The sequence below is a fragment of the Blennius ocellaris genome, assembly GCF_963422515.1.
Source record: "Blennius ocellaris genome assembly, chromosome: 1".
Lineage (NCBI taxonomy): Eukaryota > Metazoa > Chordata > Actinopteri > Blenniiformes > Blenniidae > Blennius > Blennius ocellaris.
The window spans coordinates 26,405,947-26,429,134 of NC_137650.1; the positions used below are offsets into that span (position 1 = coordinate 26,405,947).

The 23,188-nt window shown below is 41.5% G+C and overlaps 1 protein-coding gene across 2 annotated transcripts in view; it reads right to left on the reverse strand.

Moving 5' to 3' along the window:
* ankrd11 (ankyrin repeat domain 11) overlaps nt 1-23,188 on the reverse strand; it is a 112,240-nt gene that overhangs the window by 26,833 nt on the left and 62,219 nt on the right. For both annotated transcript variants that reach the window (XM_080497003.1, XM_080497002.1), the window contains exon 3: nt 4,894-5,039. In XM_080497003.1, coding sequence (XP_080353129.1) covers nt 4,894-4,980 — 87 coding nt within the window. In that variant the 5' untranslated portion in view covers nt 4,981-5,039. The remainder of the gene's footprint in view (nt 1-4,893; nt 5,040-23,188) is intronic.

Genomic DNA, 23,188 nt, shown 5'->3' on the forward strand with positions numbered 1-23,188 from the left:
TTTGTCAGGTTTTCCTCCTCTGAACTGCCATAAGATTCATCGCGGGCACCACCATCTTGGATGTTTTGCGCTCTCCTATTGGGCCAGCAGCTTACATGTGACTCAAACACAACACACACGACAACAGTTATGCGTGGACGAGTTATCCGTGGACGAGTTGTCCTCGAATCAACTCCCAGTGCATACTTTCCTGGGACTTGGTAGTTTTATAATTGAGAATGGCTCGCAATAACAATCCAACTTGGCCATCTGTCCATACAAATGTTCACGTACTTACCATTGTTAATGTTTATAGCATATTCTTCTGTGTGTGCATGTGGTTTCATAGCAAAAAGAACCAGTAGCTCCAACTCTAACTACACTGTTTTTAGCATTTCTGCAGTTTATGTGTAAATGGACATCGCTTTCAAAACGTTGCCATGTGAACACAACACATTTCTGAAACAAAAATGCAAAAACCATGCGTTTTCACTTGAAGCATTGTCATGTAAATAGAACCTGTAAGTCAAACTAAATATAATGCACCCTAAATGACATAGGGGAAAGAATCTGAAAAATTAAAAAAAATGCATACATAGCCATGTATAAAAAGAAAGACATGGCTAGAAAACACTATGGGGTGCCATTATCGAAGAAATATGGTCAATTTGAACAACATGAGATTAAAAAAAAAAAAAAAAGCAACAAACATCAAATATATTTTAGCTTTATTTTGTGTGATAAGAACTAAATAGTGTTCCTTAACAACAAAAAAGCTGAATCACTTGGCAAAGACTGACATATGAAGGACTTGCACTGAATCTGTGCAGAGAACAAAAATCCACTCCACATTAATTGATCTTATGACAAGCCACAACTCAACAGAACAACCCAATTTCCAAATCAAGTTGAAAACCAACAAGCCAGGCTATATCGTGCAAACCAAAGAAGCACTGGTGTCAGTTTATCTTACACTGATAAGACCAGTGACCCGGAGGCCTACATGTAACGGCTCTCTCGGCACCACTGGGATCACATTATTCATCATTTTGACATTCCAACCTAAATATAAATAAATCTGAGAAATTGGCAAATAACTACTATATTTTTTTTCAATCTATTATGACAAAAAGAAAAAAAAGAAAGAAAAAAAAAGTCCTGTCTTTTAAAACTGCAATAAGGGGTTAGTACATTCTGGCTTAATATCATGCAAACTAAAGACCTCCATCTTCATAATGGTAGCCAATAATGGAATCTAAAAATTCTGTTGACACCATTAATGGTAAATTATGCAGGAAAAAGCAGTACAGAATCACATAAAAAAATAAAAATGGGATTCAACATAGACAAAATCCCTATTTTGTGGAAATTGTGGGGATATATTTCAAAACAGTGCATGTCTTTGTTTGGGATCCAACGTATTTTTAGACAATACTCCCCAGGTACAATCAACCGAGAGCGCCACAATAAAGATGCAGGAGCAGGCCAGATGTGATGTTCTCTCGCTCTCACACGCACGCACACTTCATTTCACTTAATTTCTGTGCTGTACCTTCTGTCCCTTTCTCATCTATCTCTATCCGCGAGGCAGGTTTTCTATTATGTGTCAACTCGCTGAACTCCTCCCCCTGCCCTGCCCCAGTCATAAGACTATGATGTCATGGTACAGTAGAGACAAACAGTGTCAGCTACATTGAGCAGATCGCCCTCTCTCTCTCTCGCTCTCTCTCTTTCGCTGTCTCTCTCTCTCTCTGTGTCTATGTTGCTCAGCTACATTATAGCTGGAGAAGCATCATTTGACTGATAGCATTATGCACAGATATGGGCAGGTGCAAAAGCTTCTGGGAAACCAACATGCAAGAAGTTTATGTGGGGAAATGGAGTAAGTGCAGAGCAACATTGTCCTGGTCAACAAGCCAGGATGTGTCTCCAAAGTTAAACGGTGTGCAGAATTGAATGCAAAGAAAGCTTTGACAACACAAGACTGTATCCAGAGCCGCCTTCATAAGACGCCCTGTTTGGTGGTCTCCTAGCAAAGCATGCTCTATTCGTCTCTCTGCGTTTTCCACCCACCCCTGTGCGCTTTCATTCCCTCCCTCCCTCCATGCCAGAGTCTGATGCAATCCGTTGCAGAGAGCTGTAAATCCATGCCTGCATAAGCTTCACCTCTACTCTCCTCGCTGCTGCTTTTGGTTTAACAGTTGACATACACCATGACATCATTAAGCTGCGCCTAATACTTTTTTTTCAAAACTACAAACAACATGACAGCACATGTGCCAATTTAAGCAGGGCACTTTCAAGCAAAAGTTACTCAGTGGACAATTGTTACATCAGCGAAATGGTGCATCTCACAAACGCAGCCTGGACTTCAAGGACACGAAAACAACCGGTTACACAACAGTATATGTAAATAAAATATGAAATGACCACAGCGGAGACTGACTGTATATAAGTTCCTGGAAAACACAACCCACAAATTATCATGATCAAGTGCAGCACGACAGTGACTCTCTTTACTTTGCATTCAGTCGTTCTCACACACACACCCACCACACACTAAAACAACAATATTGCTAAATTGGCAAGATTAATGACCGTGACACCAAAACGTTTTAGAGAAAAACAACAACAAAAACAAACTTGCCATACTACCATCATCCGCTAGCAAACAATGACAAAAAAAACGAGTGAAATTAAGTTGTCGCTGCTGAGCAAGCTTTCTCAAACGCATGCGTCTCGTCTGTGACATCACGGAAATAACAGGCGTGATTATAAATGGGAGCCCTCACAACATCTCTTCTGCACTCCTCTCTAGTCTTCGACCTCCCGGAGACAGTTTCCTTTCCATCAGCGCAAAATTTTAAAAAGGGAAAACGTGTCAACATTCCAGTGCAGGCGAGTGATGGGTAAACCATCAATTTACAGCAGGTAAAATATGGGAAATCTCATATAGTTGCCTGCACTGATTGATACCAATCAGGGTGTGGGCCAATTGTGCCCAGAGTTCACTGACGCAACTGGAATGAGTTGGCTCATGTGGTTAGAAGAGCTGGAAGAGAAGAGGTACTGTAGCACAAACGGCTGACAAGCTAACCACAAAAGGAGGGTATTGGAACAGAATGAGTGCTTGCAGCATTCTAGCAGACTCACCAGGTGGCCAAGTGTGACCCTTATGCAATGTTGAAGGCACATACAGTGTTACCATGCGGGTCAGAACTGGACCGCAGAGGTGACCTGGTTGCTTTCCCTCATACAGATGGGTGTTGGCGTCCTCATCATTGACCTGGAGGCAATATGCCATAAAAGAGCACCGTGGGAAAAATCTGGCCAGTGGGGATCATGTGATGGTGTGAATAATAACTGCTAAAACGTTTGGTTCCAGTATTGGTGTGGATATTTTTTTGGGACACGTATCAATTACCTTAAACACTGGTAAAGACCATATGTATCATGTGCAACTTTTAACACATTACAGGTAATGCGACATGTCCTGACATTGTTTTCATTGTTTCATTGAAACACACAAGTCTGCGTCGTCTACAAAGGAGGTATAAGAGATGTGCAGCATAAAATGTTTACCAACATAGAAAAACAGTTCTATTGGATGCATCCATACCACTTTTCTTGTATTGTTGTGCTCACCTCGATGCTACAACGACAACATTTTTATTCTCAGGACAGGACACGACTTTCCTCGCTTTCTTCCAAGATTTATGCCATCTCAGTGTCTCCTGTTTTCTATGCAATTCAAGACGGACTTTATAATTTTATTCCATGGACATTGCTGTGCCGAGTAGAGATGCTCCAGGTGACTAAATTGACTAAACAATATCTTTAAAAGTAAGTCTAGTGGAAACGTTTGAAGGCGGCAAAAACATTCATAAAACAAGTCCAAGTTCAGCACAATTCATCGTAAGGTGTTATAAACATTCCCTGAAATACATTGTGTATTAAAACCCATTTGAAGATCTTCAACAACCCCATTGGAGTTGAAATCTTGCTAAAATATGTGGTACATTGAGCCAAGCAGTATTGTGGATGTCAGCATTTCGTGTGAAGACGTCGTTAAAGTAAAGCTCAAGGCATTACAGTAACTTCCTGGTGCACCGTTGTCTCAGGCTTGGTGGGGGAAAAAAAAAAAAAGGAAAACATGTCAAACTACCTCGAGCGTGAGTAGCCAGCACTGCGAGCAGTCGCTGTTGTGCAGGTTGTTCTGCGTTGAAATTATTTGTTCGTTGCTGCCGTGAAGTGGCTGCATGCTGTCTCTTATTCCTGACAAATTGCACTGGTTTAGCAACACGACGTCTCTCTTGTTTCCCACAGCTCTGTTTTTTAAAACCGCTGTGAAGTCAGACTGCAGTCTTGGTGGCGCTGGAGCCCCAACTAGTGGCAGGAGGGCACACACCAGTGAAGCAGGGCTTTGCACATGAATAAAACACTAACTGAACAGTACTTCTGGTGCCGAGTATTGAGGAAGCAGACGCATCCCTTAATAACCAACGATAAACCAGCGAGTGAAACATCACTACAACATCAAAGACATCCATGAACTCCCAATGTTTTGGTTCGACAGAAAGTTTCAGACCGTGAACGACAGAACAACATCATTAAAACCAGCCGACGTTGCAGCAATCATGCCAAACTAACACTGGGCTGCATAAAACTCACGACATGAATCTATTGAGATGAAGAAAGGAGCAGCACACTAGTAAAGCAAAAACACCACATAAGACCAATTTCCTCATTCATTTTTGCCAATGTTCCCATTCTGTCTGTAAAGTTTCAAACTTATTAATGTCATCACAGGGTTTCCGATGAGGTTTTAAGGACACTCTAATATGCAGACTAGAGTGAGATGGATGTTGACATGGCCTGTTAATTCAGATTTTTTTTTTTTCTTCCCTGTCTTACCTTTTTCCCACCCTGCTTTTCCACCATGTCGGTGTTGAGTGGGAAGTGGTCCAGCTGGGGGGTTTTAGAACCCCCACCTTTGGGCATCGTTCAGCTCTCCCCACGCCAAGCTTCATTCACGCTGCCATTGCATCGTCATCAACCGTCTGGAACACAAAGAAACAGACAAAGAAATGGAGGGGGAGGTTAGCACCTGGACAGCATGGTTTATTGAAAACACATTTACACCCCGCCAGACAATGCAGCCATTAGCGGTACATCAAGCACTCTATTTTCAACCATTACACTCCTGCTCTGGAGGAAGCACATTTAAGAGGAAGGAGAGCTGCAGCTGGGGCATGCGAAAAGGCTTATCTGTTCTCAAGACAAAACTCAAAGAGCAACCAAAATCTGCCCAAACGTTTAAAAATAGCTCAGTAGGAAACACTTTATGAACTAATCTCAAGATTATTTTCTTAAATCTTCCATTAGTTCCCTTGTTTTGTTTTTTTTCTCCAAATACTGAAAAATATTGAAGTGTTGTCCATTTCAGAGTTTTGTCAAAAAAAATAAAAGGGCATCACTTGAATAGCACGTCTTCACCACTTAAGCAGTTGCAAAACATTGTGCAGCGTTAACCCACATTCACCCATTCAAGCACACACACACACACACACACACACACACCAATGGTGATGACTGCCATACGAGGTGTTTGAAACGTAAATTGCTCACAATGAACGTCAGTTTCTGGACCAGAACATTTCAACATATGGGCAGGGGGAAGTGGAAGATTGAACCACAACCTTGGGTTTGGAGGACAAACCAACTCAATGACTGAGCTACAACTAGCCAAGATGTCTTGTTTGTCCCAAAGACAAGTACACAAGCAATATACATTCAGTTTAGAAATCAACAACCAAAAAAATATGAGAAAACATGAAATTCCCCCCCCCCCCCCTTTTTTTCCCCAGACAAGAATGTGACATTTCACATTTATATATATAAAAAAACTCCCCATTATCAATTAGGATACACTTAATGTTGGTTCACTAGTTACTGTAATTTGAACATCATTTTAGGAAAACTTTATCTACTGCATGGTTAATCCAAAACTGGGACACGATATAAATATGAGTTAAAACAAAAACGCATTATAATATACCGCACATAATAAGCCATGGACTGCCTTCAGAAACATGACTGGCACGTCAACAGAATCCTAAACAATTTCCGCCATGGTTACCCAACAACAGTAATTGAGGGCTTTACCCAGGGCTAATTTATAGATTCCCTACCATAGCTGCTAAAGAAGACTGAATCTTCTTACAACAACAGTGCTACTAAGTGTGAGTGATTGTTCTATAGGTTCATGATCCAACCGAGACCTACAGGAAGTTTAATGTGCTCGGTGTTCTCAGAGCCTGCTTTGTCCTCGAAGCAAGTAGACAACAATATGTGCATTACTATCCACTGCGTCCCTTCATGGCCTGCTGCTTCACAGAGCCATGAATTAATCATAAATTCCATCCCTCAATTCTCTCCTCCATAATGCACTCTCTCTTCTGAGAGTGTCCAAGTATGATCATCCCTGTGACTGTATGAGTGAGCTAAGAGATGAGACCATGGCTGCATTATTATTATTATTATTATCCCTCCCCCCCCCCCCCCCCCCCGCTACTGAGACATTGGCACTCCTATCTTCCCTGGCGCCACTTCCATCTCCCTTCCCGGCTTGTCCCCTCCCCCATCCTTCTTCCTTTCCCTCTGCAGTTATCCTATTCAAAGACTGCTATTTATATCCCTCCAGTCAAGCCAGTCAAGTCAAAACAGTCAGCCAGCCAGCCAACCAGATAGGCACACAGCTACAGTGGACGCACTGCCCCCTGCTACTGCTGGGAAGAGAGACACAGCAAACCGCAGGCCTCTTCCCCCTTCTCTCTCTCTCTCCCTCTCCCTCTCTCTTCCTCTTAAAGGTTCATTGTTACCTCCTCTTTGCTACTGGTAAGCACTCACTGCAACCTCCACTAAACTCCCACCTCTCACCACACCAAACAAAGTGACAGGAAGGATGACTACTCTCAGAAATAAACAAACCTCGCAGCAGCACAGACGCTCACCTCAAACTAGGTCAGCTGAGCTTCTAGAACAATAATCTGCACTATTTTAGGACTACTATGATGGACGGCGAGAGCAGCGAAGCTTTTTCGCTGCTAAGCAAAATGCAAGAAAATGATGTTTGCAAGAAAGCAAGTCACGAAGGTATGGACGGAGGAGAAACCTTGTTCAAAACAACACAGGAATCGTTTCCTGCATGATTCCAGCCTAATAAAAAGATGCATAATGTCAGCCAACAGTGTGTTTGTCTTAGCTGTAGCCATTCATCGTTGATTTGTTCCACTTGTTTATTGTATACATAAACGTAATGGCAAGTCTCACGCAAACAATGCCCAATAATAACAGCAGAAAACGCAACCAACTACTTTCCCCAGTGATGACACTGCAAATGTGGTTGCTAAATTTCATTGATTTTGAAAACAATAGAAAGCCCACTAAAATTAACATGTGCAACATATTATACATGATACAAACATCAATGAAGTTCATTAAAAACATTAAAAAAAAAAAAAAAAAACTGTTCCAAGACAAAATGCTGTGAAACGTAATTCACCAAAGTTTATCTTTGAGTGTGAATACAGTATGCATAATGAAAACCAGATCTTGTTGATTTGGTATCCATTGTAAAACGAAGCCCATTTATACCAAAAAATGGTTTGCTTGTGTTTCTGGATAATTAACAACAGAGGGGCCCTTCTGAATTTGAATGATTTAATAATGACGTCAGCCCAGTTAGACATAGCCGTAGATGATAACTGCAGAAAGGAGTGTCGAGAGGTGAGCCAGAGAAGCAATCTCTTTCAAATGAAGGACAGGACCTGCCAGTACTACTTGCCATCCCTTCTCTTTCCCTTGAATGAATAAACACACACGCACACACACACACTTTTCTTTTTACGTCCCTTTCCCTCTTCGTCTTCCTGTAGCATCCTCTTAATCCTGTGAGCCACTCCCTCTGCGGTCAGATAGAGGCCAATACTTCAGCATATTGCAGCATACTGTGTGCACACTCACAAATGCAGTGAAACACACCACGGGCACGCATCTAAGACTGACACACAAACTGACAATGAGTAATGACCTAAAAATCTACTAACTAAAAACTGAACCACATTTGAACCCTCTCTTCTTTGTGCTCAATATGTGCTGAAATCGGAGTGCAATAGCCGCACAAACCAACAGACCAGTAACAGATATGCTACTCGTTCAGCAAATGGATAATAGTGGATTTATTTTCTGTTAAAGCAGAGCAAGAAGTATTTAAAAACAATATAGGACAATAAAGTATTCCAGAATGTTTCTTTCTGCAAAGCATGCATTTGTTCAAGTCCAAACCATTTGGAAGGCAATACAAGACGAAACACGCTCGTTTAAGGCACTTTCTGTCGCGGTGCGGGACGGGTTTTCTTGCGCTCCGACTGAAAAGTTGTGGATGGTCCGGAAAGAACCCGCGACCGCCGGGTTCAACTTTCCCCTAACCCTCCGTTGAGGTAGGGGGCACCGAGGAATGGGTCTGTGAGGAGGAGCGACGGCACCGCTGTCTGCTGATGGCCAGTGACGATTAATAGATAGATAGATAGATAAATACTTTAATGATCTCCAAGAGAAATTCACATTAATCGTCACTATTTAATAATAATTAATATTTTCATCAGCCGTAAACCCTCTATTATTGTTTACATGCGCCGCTTTGCACTCACTGGTTGATTTGTTAACTGGGTTTATTGAAACGTTGGCGCGCGACACAACATCGCAACAAGCGTGCCTTTTTGACGAGGTGCCTAAAATTGAGTTTGTACAAAATAGTCTACAGTCTTTGAAATGGGAATTTTTGTAACCTCCCACTCTGCCCCGCTCCGCCACGTACTGTGCGGTGGAACAGCGGCTTTAAGATTTTCATTCTGCGACAAAACTTCACATTTCAAAGACTGTGGGCTATTTTCTACAATTTTAGACAACACATTCTGGATCAACAAACTGAACTGGCTATCAATGACGCCACATAAATGAAAGCAATGCATAGCTAAGCAACAATTAGACAAACGCGCTTGGAATAACAGCTGAAAAGAAGTGAATTTACATGCGCAGGAGATGAAAGCAGTAATTTGCTCCAACTCCCAGCCACTCCTAAGTCATGACTCTCACTGTGCTCACAAAAACGCACCTCTATTTTTCCACACTGACAGCTGAACAACCCAGCAGCTGCATGTAGGGATGGGCATGTTACTCTGGCCATCGGTGCTTGTGTTTGTGTGTACCAACCCTACCACGTCTTGCACAATCACGTACCAATCAGCCGCACACTTCCTGGCAGTCGGTCAACATGTAGCTTCTTTAGGTCAACAGATGCACAACCATCCACATTTCATAAAGAAATGGTCAAATAATTATTACACAGGACAAATGCCTTCATACAAGATATGTTGGAAGAACGAGCAGCAAAATAGTGCTACGTTGTGGAGGACCACATTGTTGTTGTCGTCCTATGTGAAAGAATTATTTAATAAAAACGCTTCTTTTCAATATTCAAGGCCAACACAAGACACTCAATTGTCACTCCTTGGCAACAGCTGAAAGACAAAAGAGGGTTAATTATGACGAGGTTACTATGGCACTGCGTGAATGTGCGTGCCAGGATTAAGAAAAAATAAATAAAAGAACCCCTACTTTAATATGTTTTTTTTTTACATTAAAAGCTTGTTGTTATGATAATAAAGCCTTACTAAATCACCCATTCCCAGTTTGTGCATGTGTTTACCCTACAATCTATTGACATGCCGTGCAGGAGAATAGAAGACGACGGCAGCAGCAGCAGCTAGCTAGCCAGTTTGGTGTGCAAATAAAGCCAGCCTGGCTCTGCTGCTGTATCCTGGCAACCAAAGCCCAGCTTGGCTGCTCAGTCCCTGACCTGGGCCTATTCACTTCATTATAAACCTGTGTAGAGAAGAAGAGACAGACACACGCACATACACAAACATGCGCGAGTGCATACACAAGCACCAAGAGCAGAGATGCAATATACGAGGAGAGAAAATGTGTGTCTACAAAAGAAGCCAAGGTAAAAGGGAAAAAAAGAATTTACTTTGTGAAATGTGCTGCATTAAGTAACAGCGAACATCTGTACCTCCGTGGGTGTAGACAAAGCTAATACATAAGCTTTTGCGTTTGCCATTGAAAAGTATGTTTAATTTAGGGTTGTAGCCCAAATATGTTCAATATATCAACTATTTTGTACTAAACAAAAACAGTTGATGTTTACGACCATTAGATGTGAACCTAATAACTCTCTTTTTACAAAAACATTGTCATGATAAACTTCGATAGACGCATCAGGAGTTACACGGGGGCATCAGGAAATGACAAAATATATTTGAAATGTGAGCGAGTGGGAGTGGTCCCATTATCCATGAGGCTCTAGGACTAGAGAGCCAGAGAGCAAGAGAGGAGTGAGATGTGGGGAGGAATCCAATCACTTGGTCGGATTTTCTATTCTGAGCACGTTCACTCTCCCTTACACCTCTCTGTTCCATCCAATAACAGCTCAGGGCTTGCTGCCTGCCTGCCAGTCTGGTAAATCATGCTGTCTTTGGCAGTGACCTAACGAAGATAGTGGCAGGCCTGCGCACACACACGCACGCACATACACACACACACACACAGTTTGGCTCCTCCCTCTCCAGTCCCTCAGGTTCATCATTGCTCTGACTCATTCTCATTTCTTCCCTCTCGCCTCTCCAAGTACTTCTCTCTCATCTGCCTTTCTCTCTGTTTTCAAAATCTTTCTCCTCTCTCACAGGCAAAAGCCTGACATTGCCACAGCAACGTGTGAGTGCACACACATGCGCACGCACACACAAAAAGCCTGTTGCCTAGCAACTAAAGGATGAGACAGATGCAGGCCCTATCAGAAAAAGCTAGTGAAAGGGCTGTGGAGGGAGCCTATTGATAGATGAGTGCCTTTGCATATCAACCTCAAGCAATGAGGATTCAATCACTTTTTGACCTTTGGATCACGTCTGACCGAAGAGAACCGCTTCCTTCATTCAGACTGGTATGTATTTGCAAACATCTCTCAAAATAGGTGCAACATGGGGTGCACAGTTGAATATTTTGATTTGTGAAGAATAGTTGTGTATTTGAAAATAGGAGAGAGACACGAGGAAAATAAACACTCCCAGAAATGTAAAACTGGGCTGAAATTAAAGATCGCAATATCCTTTATATAAGCTTGCAGTACTACCATCAAAATGACAAGCACAACAACAAAAATGGCACATCAAACACTTGCTGCATTAGCTACTCCAATCCCCTTGATAGCTTGGCCTTATTTCACAAGCCCCCCCCCCCCCCCCGGTTGCAGTGGTGCAGGGTGGTGGAAAGAGCAGCAGTGTGATTGGGAAACCCACTTCCCCAGGCACAAATGCATCCACCATCATATTCAAATATAGCCTAGCGCAAATCCAACAAAATGTTCTGTTTTCGAGGTGCTGCCACATCACATTGTTTGAATAATGACTTCATGTAAACCCAATAGGAATTCTTTGGCATAATTGTATTTGTTATGGTTTTGTGGACAAGAGGCTCAATACTTGTCCTTGCTCGCCCTACCTTTGAGCTACACCCATGCTGAGGCGTTCACCTATTACCCGAAGACCAAATGTGTATTGTGCATGCCTTCAACAACCAACTTGAGTCATGTTTATATCACGCGAGCTTGTCCAATTTAAAGTGATGTCTGTGTGAAGCAATTACAAAACAGACGATCAGTTGATTTTCATAACTCATCAGATATGCACCAAACTGTGCGTTAACTATTGATAAGATGCCAAACCATGGAAACATAGCCTTGTTATCATTCAGGAAGTGTCTGCAAAGCAACAGTTAAAAGCTGGATGATTCCGTTGTAAGATACAACCACGCTAATGATTAAGTGTTGCTCTTGCTTGTGTAGTAGTGACTTAAACACTAAATCTATATTTTCATAGTCGACATGGGATCTAAAGTGAACTTTCACTTACAAAAACACAAGAGGCAAGATCCAAAGAAGTTGATGAGGACACTTGTGTGAGCAGAGTTAAAACAATGACCAGATCTGCAAATCACCAATTAAAAAGGACATTAGGGTCTGAGATGGCTCCTCATTTCTATTTCTCTATATATCCAAACAATGTACCCTTCCAATGATTACCACCTTTACTTTTGTTATATTGGTCAACAGAGAAAACTGTGCAATACGTCAGATTTGTTCTTCAAACCTCAGATCAGGGGGAAAATCAGAAGTTGGTGCCATAGAATCATTCATCAATAACGCATCCTTTTGCATTTGCTTCAAATAAAGACTGCAAAAGCTTGAGGCTTACGGTGTGCTTTGGCTTTGTCCATGTTAGAGAAATTAGATGCTCTATACACTGCGAACACAGTATGCACGCCATAGCGTTCATTCTGGTTTCTACACAGTATTGACAAAGAACATCTACCTTATTCAGATTACATTGACACAAGTGTTCAACAAACCAGCGCAGAGATTAGCTGACAATGTAATGTTTTTATTATTGTTCTTCTACTTCCCTTTATGCAAAGCTTGTTTATAGCTGAAAAACAAATTTGAGTAATTGTCATCTGGACGAACGTGTTGTGTGAACTGTTCGTTAAACACTTAAATGTTTTTTTTTGCTGTGTAACTTTCGGAGACGGGACGGAGACCGGGACACAGGAGCAGATGCTACGGCCGCAACCGATGCACTACCAAGTGTGTCCACACACACTGACCGGCTCCGGAGCTCCGGAGCTCCGGGTTCACCGACGCTGGAGTTCCGGAACCTGTCGGTGTGTGCGCGACATGATGCAACGCCACGATCAGACTCCGACCGCGTTCACACACGGTGCGCCGGGACAGCGACTTGAACAAGGATACTGCTTCTCACAACAATCCGACATTGTTTAGCCAGAGACAACATTGTGACACATTTAAAATGCTAACACAATATTTTCACGGACAATATTATAAACACTATAAGTTGTGCTATAATTTGGTCATTTCTTTAGCAGCTTCTTTTTTGGGGGGGAATTTTACTAGTCTGAATTTGCGTGACAGGGATTTTTCACCACGACGAGCCCTATTTGGAACTGCACAGAAAATATTGTCATTGCACACTCGACTGCTGTTCTGAAATATATGACATGCTTTCGGAATATAAGGCCAGATGCTTACCTAATACATGTTGCTTACATAAGCAAAATGAGGACATCACATTTGTGTATAATTGTTAAGTGTGCAGTGTGTGTGTATTCCAGATAACTTTACTCCTTCAGGATGAGATCAGTGTGACATGAGAGGACATGAATGAGTGTCTATGTGTACAGTAAGTGTGTGTGGTAGTAGAATGTGAGGCACGGTGACTGGATCTACATTAATTAAGGATTACGTGAGGAGGTAAAAATAAAATCTGAGCGAAGGGAGCAAGCCTGGATAGATAATGAACAGTGAGAGAAAGGCAAGGGAGGAGAGGCACAGAGGGTGAGTATGACCTTTCCACAGATGAGCATCATTATGTCTTATACACACACCACACATGAACACGCATGTAAAAACTGCGATTATCTTAAAAGAGTCTCACTTTTCAGGCACAGTTAATGTCACAATTCAATTTTGGGGTAAAAACCATACTGGTTTTAATTGAAGAGAGACCCACAAAAACAAGCTCACTTGTTCCTTTTTGTGTCCTGCAAGTAAGTCAAGGAAACTCTTGTGATGAGATGAAGCGACTTCACAATTACCTTTAAATGAATAAAGCATAAAGTCAGGTTCGATAGCAGTCCCAACTTAAGGAAAGTACAGCACCAATTAAGAATTAATCAATTCTCACTGGAGCACAGTTGAATGTGATAATCCTGACATCTTTCCGTTATCAACATCCATCAATTATATGACTATTATGACTCACTGAAAAATTTCTAAGAATAGATATTGGCACACTACTATAAACACATTAGTCTACCTGAAAGGGGTGATTCTGTATAAACTGCATTAAGCAAATTAAAAACCATTTCTCTTATTCCTCCGAATTAAGAATAATTCACAGAAAGCCAGTGCCGATCCAAAGATACCATCACCACTGGTGACAAAGACATACATGAGATCCTCATCCCCCTTTTAAGAATTGAATATTGGCTGACTCAGATACTTTCCTGATCTGATTCTACTTTCTTTGTACATTGACCTGCAAAGGAGTAAAATGGTATACAAAATGAGAACTTTGTACTTTGTTTATCCTGAAATTGTTCACCAAATCCTTGATAGTCTCTTTTACAGGCTCTGTTGTACAAGACCTTTGAAACTGTGTATGCAACACAACTCTATTGAAAATAAAAGTGTCCGAACCAATCCAATGTCCAGTGAGCCTCAGCAGTGACATTTGGCAAATGCCTGAGCTCCAGATGTCTGTAGTAAAACTAACAATAGTCCCTTCTTGTGTTAGACAATCTTTGACGTTGTGACATACTTTGTTGGACAGCTCTGGTAAAGTACTGTTTGAAATATAATGTTGAAATAGTAGAACATACCAAACACATCCATCAGTGACCAGAACATTTTTGCCTTTTTATGCAGAACATACATAATTAAAGCCCCTCTCCATGAACTGTTAACTGAACATGGCCTTTACACTACTATTCCTGTGTGCTCTTGATAAGTGCCCATTCATAAAAAGTCATATGCGTCACTCATTGTACGACAGCAACGTTCTCCCCATACGCAAAACTTTTGGTCTGCAGTTTACTGCACGGCGCACTCAGGCCACCCCAGAGTTAGATAGCAGCCACTCCGACACCACCTTTTCAGGCCACTCTCAGAGCAGCTGTTTTACATTTAAAGCAGGATTTAGTTGAGCTTTCACTCCAGTGCAACCACACTGCACACAGATCAAAACTTATACTGCGTGTTTACCTTTCAGACGTATTAAATTAGTTGTATTGAACAAAGCTCTGGTACTTCCACATCTTGAAATGCTGGTACATCAGATATCTCCAGGGACTGTTAGGCTGTTTTCACTTGTTACGTTGAAATACTTCAAAACGCCTTTGTTGTTTCACCTGCTGTGACGCTAATGCTACAACTGTGAGGTCGTTACGTAGCCATTCACAACACGTTGCATACTTTGCTCAGTTTACGGTAGCTGCAGTTTGAAATAAGCAAAAAACAAATCAACAAAATTTGGTGGAGTTGATTAGTTCAACTTAAGGATCGCTGATCAAATAACAAATGCTAAAATTGGACCATGATGCAATAAGGATGTCTCAAATACATAATCTTGGAATTCTACAAGATACTTTCAACATGAAAAGAATTCCAATAAAAATAATTAAACAAGTTCAATCTTTGTTTATATGTAAACTGGCAAGATAATAGCAACACAGCAATACAAATATCCTGTAAATATCAATCCATCCACCATCCCATCAAGTGCTATATAGAACAGAGGATCAAATCAATGCTTAACTTATGTACAGGGCCCACCACTAGTTCGGGCTACAGAAAACATACCCAAACTGTTGTAAATGCCACCCCCCCCCCTGTAATTCACAGGGTAACAATTACACAACCAATGTAATTGTACAATACCACATGACTATTTCTGGATAGCCAATATGCGAGTTTGTTTCAATAATGCCCACTGCTCACATGTGCTGCTTAAGCATTAAACAGTCAACTACTTTGTTCTTTAGGCTTTTCTGTCTGTTCACAGAAAGAACATGACATTTGTTTTATAATATGTTAACATAAAGGCCACACAAAAGCTGAAAATAGATATTACAAAGACACATTTAGGAAAATTAGTACAAGAAAATGCCAAGATGTCCATTAAAGGCAATATAAAGAACAACGAGCAGAAGCAGAACAAACTTAGAGCAAGACATGATACAACTGCTTAACATCTGAAGCACTCCAAGTGAGACCGGTTGATCTGAAGTCCTGGTGATGTGTCATAAAACCTGTCTGAAATTCATAATTGATTGGGGCTATTTTATCCTGGTGGGAATAAGTGTCAGATGTGATAAAGTAAGAGTAAAGTACAGGTGAAAACCCACTTGAGACAGAGAATGGCATATATATCACAACTGTTCTCTTGAATATTCTGCTGCACCGCTTTCTAATATTACACAGCGTTGAGAAGGCGGAACCAGCAGCTGACTCGGCACACATGCAGGCAGTGGAAAATAAAGAACTAACAGCAATAACCAGAAGCAGACAGACAGCCAGACAAGCAATCTGATCCCCACAATGACAGAGGGATGGAGGCTGAGCCAGAACCGAACAACAGCTACAATAATAGCCATTCCAAGTGGAGCTTTGCTGCCGATGCCTGAGATTCATTCCTCAGACACACAACACACACGTGGGTGCAGTGTAGCTGGGGACCAAACAGAATGTTAATGCTGTCCTGGTGCAGAGGGGTGGAGGGAGGCAGGATCCCAGATGAATTATAAATCACTAGGCAGGGCCGGATGGAGGGATGGAAGGATGGAGGGATGAAAGGCCTGCTACTGCAGAGCGCAGCCAGCTGAGGGGTGGGGCGGTGCCTGCTTAAAGAGGGGGCAGGGAAGTGATGCCACACTAAGGCACTGGAGAGGGCAAGTGCATATAGGAGTGGGCTCATGCTCAGTTTCCTTATAACAATATGCACATGCAGATTTCTCAATGTGGATTTGTGTATGCATAGAGTAGCATATCAATGTGAATACTGAAAAGTGCAGGGCTGCCACTGGCAAACCTTGAGAAAGCGAATGAATTATTTCCCAAGCACACGGGTGTCCTATATAAAAACACATCCCAGATACATTCCTGATGCCCAGCGGAAAAAAAAGGTTAATCAAAAAAGGTTTCTAAATTTGAATCGCAGCAGATTAGGGATGCAAGTGAACGCTGTTATGTTTATGACTTCATTGTGTGTTCAATGCCTATGGGAACACCCTTGCCGTCATAAAACAATTGTAATTTTTTTTTTTTTTTTAGCTTGTGTATGCCAAACCCCATACCACAGCAGAGTGAATACTGATGCAGTATAAATACAGCCAACAGGTGAGAAGACAAACCAGCAACTATGCAGGTTCTGTGGCCGGCCACACTGACTCATAATGGGCCAATCAATAAACTGATCAGATTTGACAGACAGGCTCCAATTAGTGGTTGGAGCAGTGCTGTTCAGGACACACTTGATTGCTCATGATTTGGACCACAGAACAGTTGCATTCAATTAACAACATTATACACTTCACACTGCATTTTTTTATTTTTTTTAAACGGAAGCTCCGGAAACTCAAATTAGAACACACTCATACCCAAAACATGTATATTTTCTGTAATCGGAATAGGGATATTTGACATCTAACAACAACATTGCACAGCCAAAAGTCCTAGTTTTCATTCAACTTAACATATCTTAACAAACTGAAGAAAAGCTTCAACTTCAATTACTGATGGGGCAAATCCGAACCAGCATTGGTATTGGGTTCCGATATGAATGTAATTCACGGATCGGAAATTTCCGATCCAACCCGCGGAGATTTCAGATTCACGAACCTCGTCTGTGCTCCTGCTGAAATTAGTCCACAAGTGTTTCCCTGCCGGCTGCTCTGTGCGCTGGCTGCAAAATGTGGAACGGTATTCTTGAACGGAGGCGGGTCTCAATGACAGGCGGTGTAATGAGTCTGGAAATCCATTCCACAGTTTTCAGCCAGCGAGCATCAAAACAATCAACAGCTCCCTTTTCCACGGTAGCAGGCGATTCACGCCTCCGTGAAGCTGCGTATTACTCCACACTAAACTCCCTGAACATAGTCCCAATCATTTGTGTTGTGTTAGAGCTGTGGTATCGGGATCGGATCGGAAGTCAAACAACCTGGATCGGTGCATCCCTAACACTATCATTAACAGTCAACTTAAATATGCCAATATTCTATATATCTACCTATCTATCGATAAGATATATAGAATATTGTGATAATATTCTATCACACAGTGTGGTTTCCTTCAAGTTCTCATTGTTAATTGTAAATGTATTCTATTTAAGTATACAATTCCAAACAATTCATGCAAATGCTCAATGGGAATGGTAAACTTACCATGCCCTTAGCTTCACCCAACAATGACACTTTTCAAATCAGTCTTTGGGGTGTAATGTGATTGGTATTTAATGCATGAACAGATAATCTTTCTGAAACCTTGAGTACATGCACACACACGTTACAGTCATTCCTCCTGCAAATGTGTGAGTAGATCAACACATTTAACAATGGCAGAGTCCAGACTGCTGCTTATGCTATTGAATGTTTACTACACCATCATTAGGATCAGCAGAGATGCATCTCTTTACATACTTCAAATACTGAATGGGTCGACATTAACGATATGACAGCTACAAGGCACCAACAACATCAGCTTGTGGGATGGCATGCAAACGACAACATTTATTATTTCTTGCATTCTCATGAGTACGGCTGTTGCTACTGAAATGTTTCCGTTTGCATGTGCAAATTTTCTGAAATGAAAAGCGACAACGGCAATGCTTTGAGCACATTGTTCTCAACATAACGGGGCCAAAGTAAAGTAGTAGCTATTCCCAACAAGTTTGTTTCAGTTTTCTCCTTGTGTGGTCCTTTCCATCATAACATATTGCAACATATTCAGAATCAACTGCAGGAAAAAAAAAAAAAAAAAAGATAAAGAAAGGCACACAGAACACATAATGATCACATGAATTAATCCTCTTAAATAACTTCTTTAGATGCAAGGAGAAGCTACTCTACTGGAGGGAAGACATCGGTTGGTCATGGACAGATTTTCTTTATACTGAAGCTCAGTACCTCGCAAACATGCCGACACACTGCAATGTGCCCTTGTGGTAGGGTTTTGTTTGCTTCATTCTGTTAACATTCTTACTAACAATATTTAAAAAAAAAAAAAAAATGTTATAGCAAACATTTACAGAAGTGATGAAGGTGAATCATAGATATAGTTGACAACTTGAACCGAACAAAAATGTTCGACAAGTTCTTTTGTAGTTCTTCTCCAAAGCAAGAGCTCGATTAACACAACAGAGCACCACTACAGCTCTACTCCAGTTGAACTCTTCGAAGCAACACTACTTTTGAACACAAAGGAAAGCAATGCGAGTCAGCGTACAGTTCTGAATCTGCCTCTGCTTACAGCTTAATGGAAGTGTCCGTTTCTAAAAGCGTGTCAAAGTGTGCATGCGTGCACGTACGAGATCGCCATCTTTGTACACAATGGAAACTGCAATAATTGAAAGAGGCAATACCCTCCGGGAAGTGTTCTTCCGGTGTTCATAAGGTATCACTTCTTTGCATCTGAGCCGGCACGCAGATGTGGACACGCACGCACGCACGCACACAAGCCAGCAACATGTGCAAGCTATTTAGCCAATTAAAACTTCATCCCATAACCCAGAGGAGCCCTACCGCAGAGGTAACACAAACTGTTGTCATGTGAGAAGACAGACAACAACAGATAAAATGAACATCCTAAAACAGAGGGGAAGAAGAGGTGACTTACATATTATTAGAGAGCTGCAGTGGTTTTCTCTTCTTGGCCCATTTCCCTTTTCAATTCCCCATTGCACAAGACCACTATCCAAAACATAATGCTTTGATAGAAATTCAAGCACCAATGCCGTCTTTTAATGATAATGTCATACATGGTCAACATCAAATGGAAGCCTATGGTACCCACTTCAATAAAAGATATTGCATTCCTGCTGTGAAAGGAGAATATTTATGCACAAGACATTTATGCATTGTCTAAAACAATGAAACTACAAAATATTTATTGTATCTACTATTCACACACTTACTATATTTTCTTTCAAGAGCAGTGGCAAAACTTCATCAATAAATGTACATTTATGTAACTAATCAATTTATCTGCATCATAAAATAATCCAGAAAAGATGCATTCCAATAGGAGTCATAAAACACTTGCTTGTTTCATTTTTTTCCCCATCTTTATCACTCATTAACTTTAAATGATGAGGTACTGGTGAGATAAATGATGAAAGCTGCACAAAATCCAGTATGATGAAAATACCAACTGAGCTGCACTGTCAACACACCCAGTTAGCTGGTTGTGCTGAATCTCATGCGAATGCCGTGCTCGTCGTGCTGACGTTTCATGTAAAAGACGTAAGAAAAACAAATCTTTCTACGGATCACATGGAGTTGCTTTTGGCTATAACTTCTTTCCTCGATACTACATCTAAAGCCAAGGACGAGATGTGCATTTGTTTACCGGTTTGAGACATTTGACAATTGAAATGAGAAGCGTTTGTAACATTTTACCATGCTATGCTAAAAACTAAATAACAACTATTAAAAAGTGATTTGATATAAGCATGAGTATTTGTGAGATTGAGTCTACTTTGGATTTGATTGATAAAGGAGTGTTCGGGCTTCAGCAGAATACCCGATTACCTTTCGGGTCGTACATAAGGATTAAAGAGCATTCCTAAAGTTATATATTGCATTACATTTTAAACTTTTATCACTTGCTCACAAGGCTTTCCGATGATTTAGTAGGATGCCTAAAATCAACATCCAGAACATTACAAAACTGCCAAGGGGAATCACCCCGAGGGGATGAATAAAGTTATCAAACTTGACTTGAAATCTTGATTACTGATAATGTTTAGACACGATATAAAACATGGGAGTTAGAAGCCTTACACCAGTGGTGAGCAGAGAACACATGTCATCTTAACGAACAACGATGAAGCTGAACAAAGTACGTGGACATAAATGACACAAGCATATTCATTTGGAAAATAAGTATGGTGGATGGATAGCTTGAGGGAAAATGGAAAGCTATGCCAAAGAGAGCAGAGTTTAAATAAACATTCTGGGGGAAAAAGGGGGTTAAGAACAAAGCTGATGCTTTCTGCTACTCTCGTACTGTTTTTTTTTTTGGTTTTGTGTTTCCCTATTCAAGAGTCCAGAGGGAACATCTATGAAGACCAAACCAGTCAGAGACCTTTGGGTGCTCTCATAAAGCTGGCAAACAAACTCCTGATCTTCCTCACTTCGCTCTCAGCCATACCCTACCCCCACACTCCAAGGCTGGAATTTCCTGTTGATAGCCAAGTGCAAACGCCCACTCTCTGACGGAAAACTTACTTTGAAGATGAGCTCGAGAGACAGAAGAAGGAGAAAACTACAGAATAAAAATGCATGTCATGATGGTGCCTTCTGGCAAAATCTGGAAAGTTTACACTGCTGGCACACTGCGCTGTTTATCCATGCCAGAGAGACAGAATCCTACTAAAATTAAACATGAACACTCGTGAAAAACACACAAATATAACTCGACCAGGCAATAAAAAAAAAATAATAAAGGGACCGATTATAATTATGGAATACGGTTGCATTTCACTGTGCTGCACGGGATTACACAGAATAAAGAGCCAGCAGTTTGTTCACTCATGTCCCAGACTGATTCATGGACCCAGTTTACTGAAGTAGAGTAACTTGTCACGGCTGGATTTCTGATCTTACTAATCGAAGAGTGGATAGAAGGGGGTTCACTGTGTCAGAGCACTTTATAAAACAAGGGGTGCATTGAGGTTGGGAGGGGGGTGGGGGGGACGACAGATGATCTGTTCGTGTGAATGTACAGCCCCAAAACCCAGCCCACTCAGGTTTCCTCGACAAAGCTTCCATTTTGCCTTGGCACACCCAACCCCCTCCTCATCTTGCAAACAGATGCACATCCCCTCCTCAGCTTCTTGCCCTATTGTGCTTCACTGGCAATTTAAATATGGTCTCAGCATGCCCTTTTATGTTAAGGCATAATGTAGCATGTAACAATTGAAGTACTCGATATTATCCTAACCGTCAAGTCTTGCATGCATGTGATGTAATATTGTACTGTTTTCTGCGAACACTGCAGGGGGGACGGGGTTGTAGAGCATTGTATTTTTTTTCTTCCCCTCCACCCCTCCTCCTGTTTCAGTTCGGTTCAGTGACTCATCAAAAAAGTCCGTGTGCAATCTATTCTCTCTGTCCAAGGTCTGGCCAATATGAAAGCAGCCCTGGAGATAGGAGGACAAAAGGACATACATGTGACACGCTGAGGCCTTTTGGGATCTGGGTCAGGAGTGTGAGCTGGTCCTCAAAGGCTGCTTTTCCCGTTTAAATGCCTTTGACAGACTGCAGCCTCTGGCAATTTCAACTCGCACTCACAAGCTGAAGATGCAGGTAGCATGGGTTAGCCCGATTTGGCAACAGGTTTCATATTGCCTCTCAAAGTTATCGTGACCTAAATTACTGTGGCTGTCATTTCATTGCTGGATGTTGAAATGTGCTGTAAATGTTTACAAAGTACTGGCGCATATACTCAGAAGGGTCTGCAAAATGTACCAGTAAAAGATCTTTTCTTTGCCCCCCCCCGCCCATAGACAAAAAGAAACCTCCAGAGAAAGCTGGAGTTGCATAATACACCCGTACACTAATTTTGGACACAGATGGATATTGAATACACTTTTCAAAGTACTGCAATGACCGCGCTGCCATTCAAAACCTTCATGTTTCTCCTTTAGCAGTACGACTTGTAAACAGTTTCAAATTAATAACACATGGAAATGCAAACTAATGCATACATGCTTGTGAACGTGCAATTAAGAAGACCCTTGTGGTCCACATAGAGGATTCTTCTGTATCAGCTGAGAAGCAGAAGGCAGCATTCATATGCAGATAATCTGCCATGTGTGCAAAGAGCAGAGAAGAAACGGCTTCCCTCTGTATCAGAACAGACCCACACAATCGCTCACCAGAATGAGACACATGAGCTCACAAAAAATAAGTGAGCCGACCAGTCAACAGGTAGGTGGCTGGAGGACTAGCAAACGCAAATATCACCAACAGATGTGCAGTGTGCACTGGCCTGGATTTGAACCTGCGGGGTTGTTAGCATGATCACGCAATGGGTGTGGGATTAAAAACAGAGAGCATATGCAATATTTATTGAGAATAAACATCTTCAAGGTGCACGCAGAAGTGAATAGTTCCAGAAAAGTTCTCGAGAAGAGGTACCGGATCAAGATCTATGAATGAGACTTAGAAACAAACTAAAAACAAGACAATGCAAACCTGTCATTCTGACGGCTAACTTAAATCTGAGGCAGAGATCTGG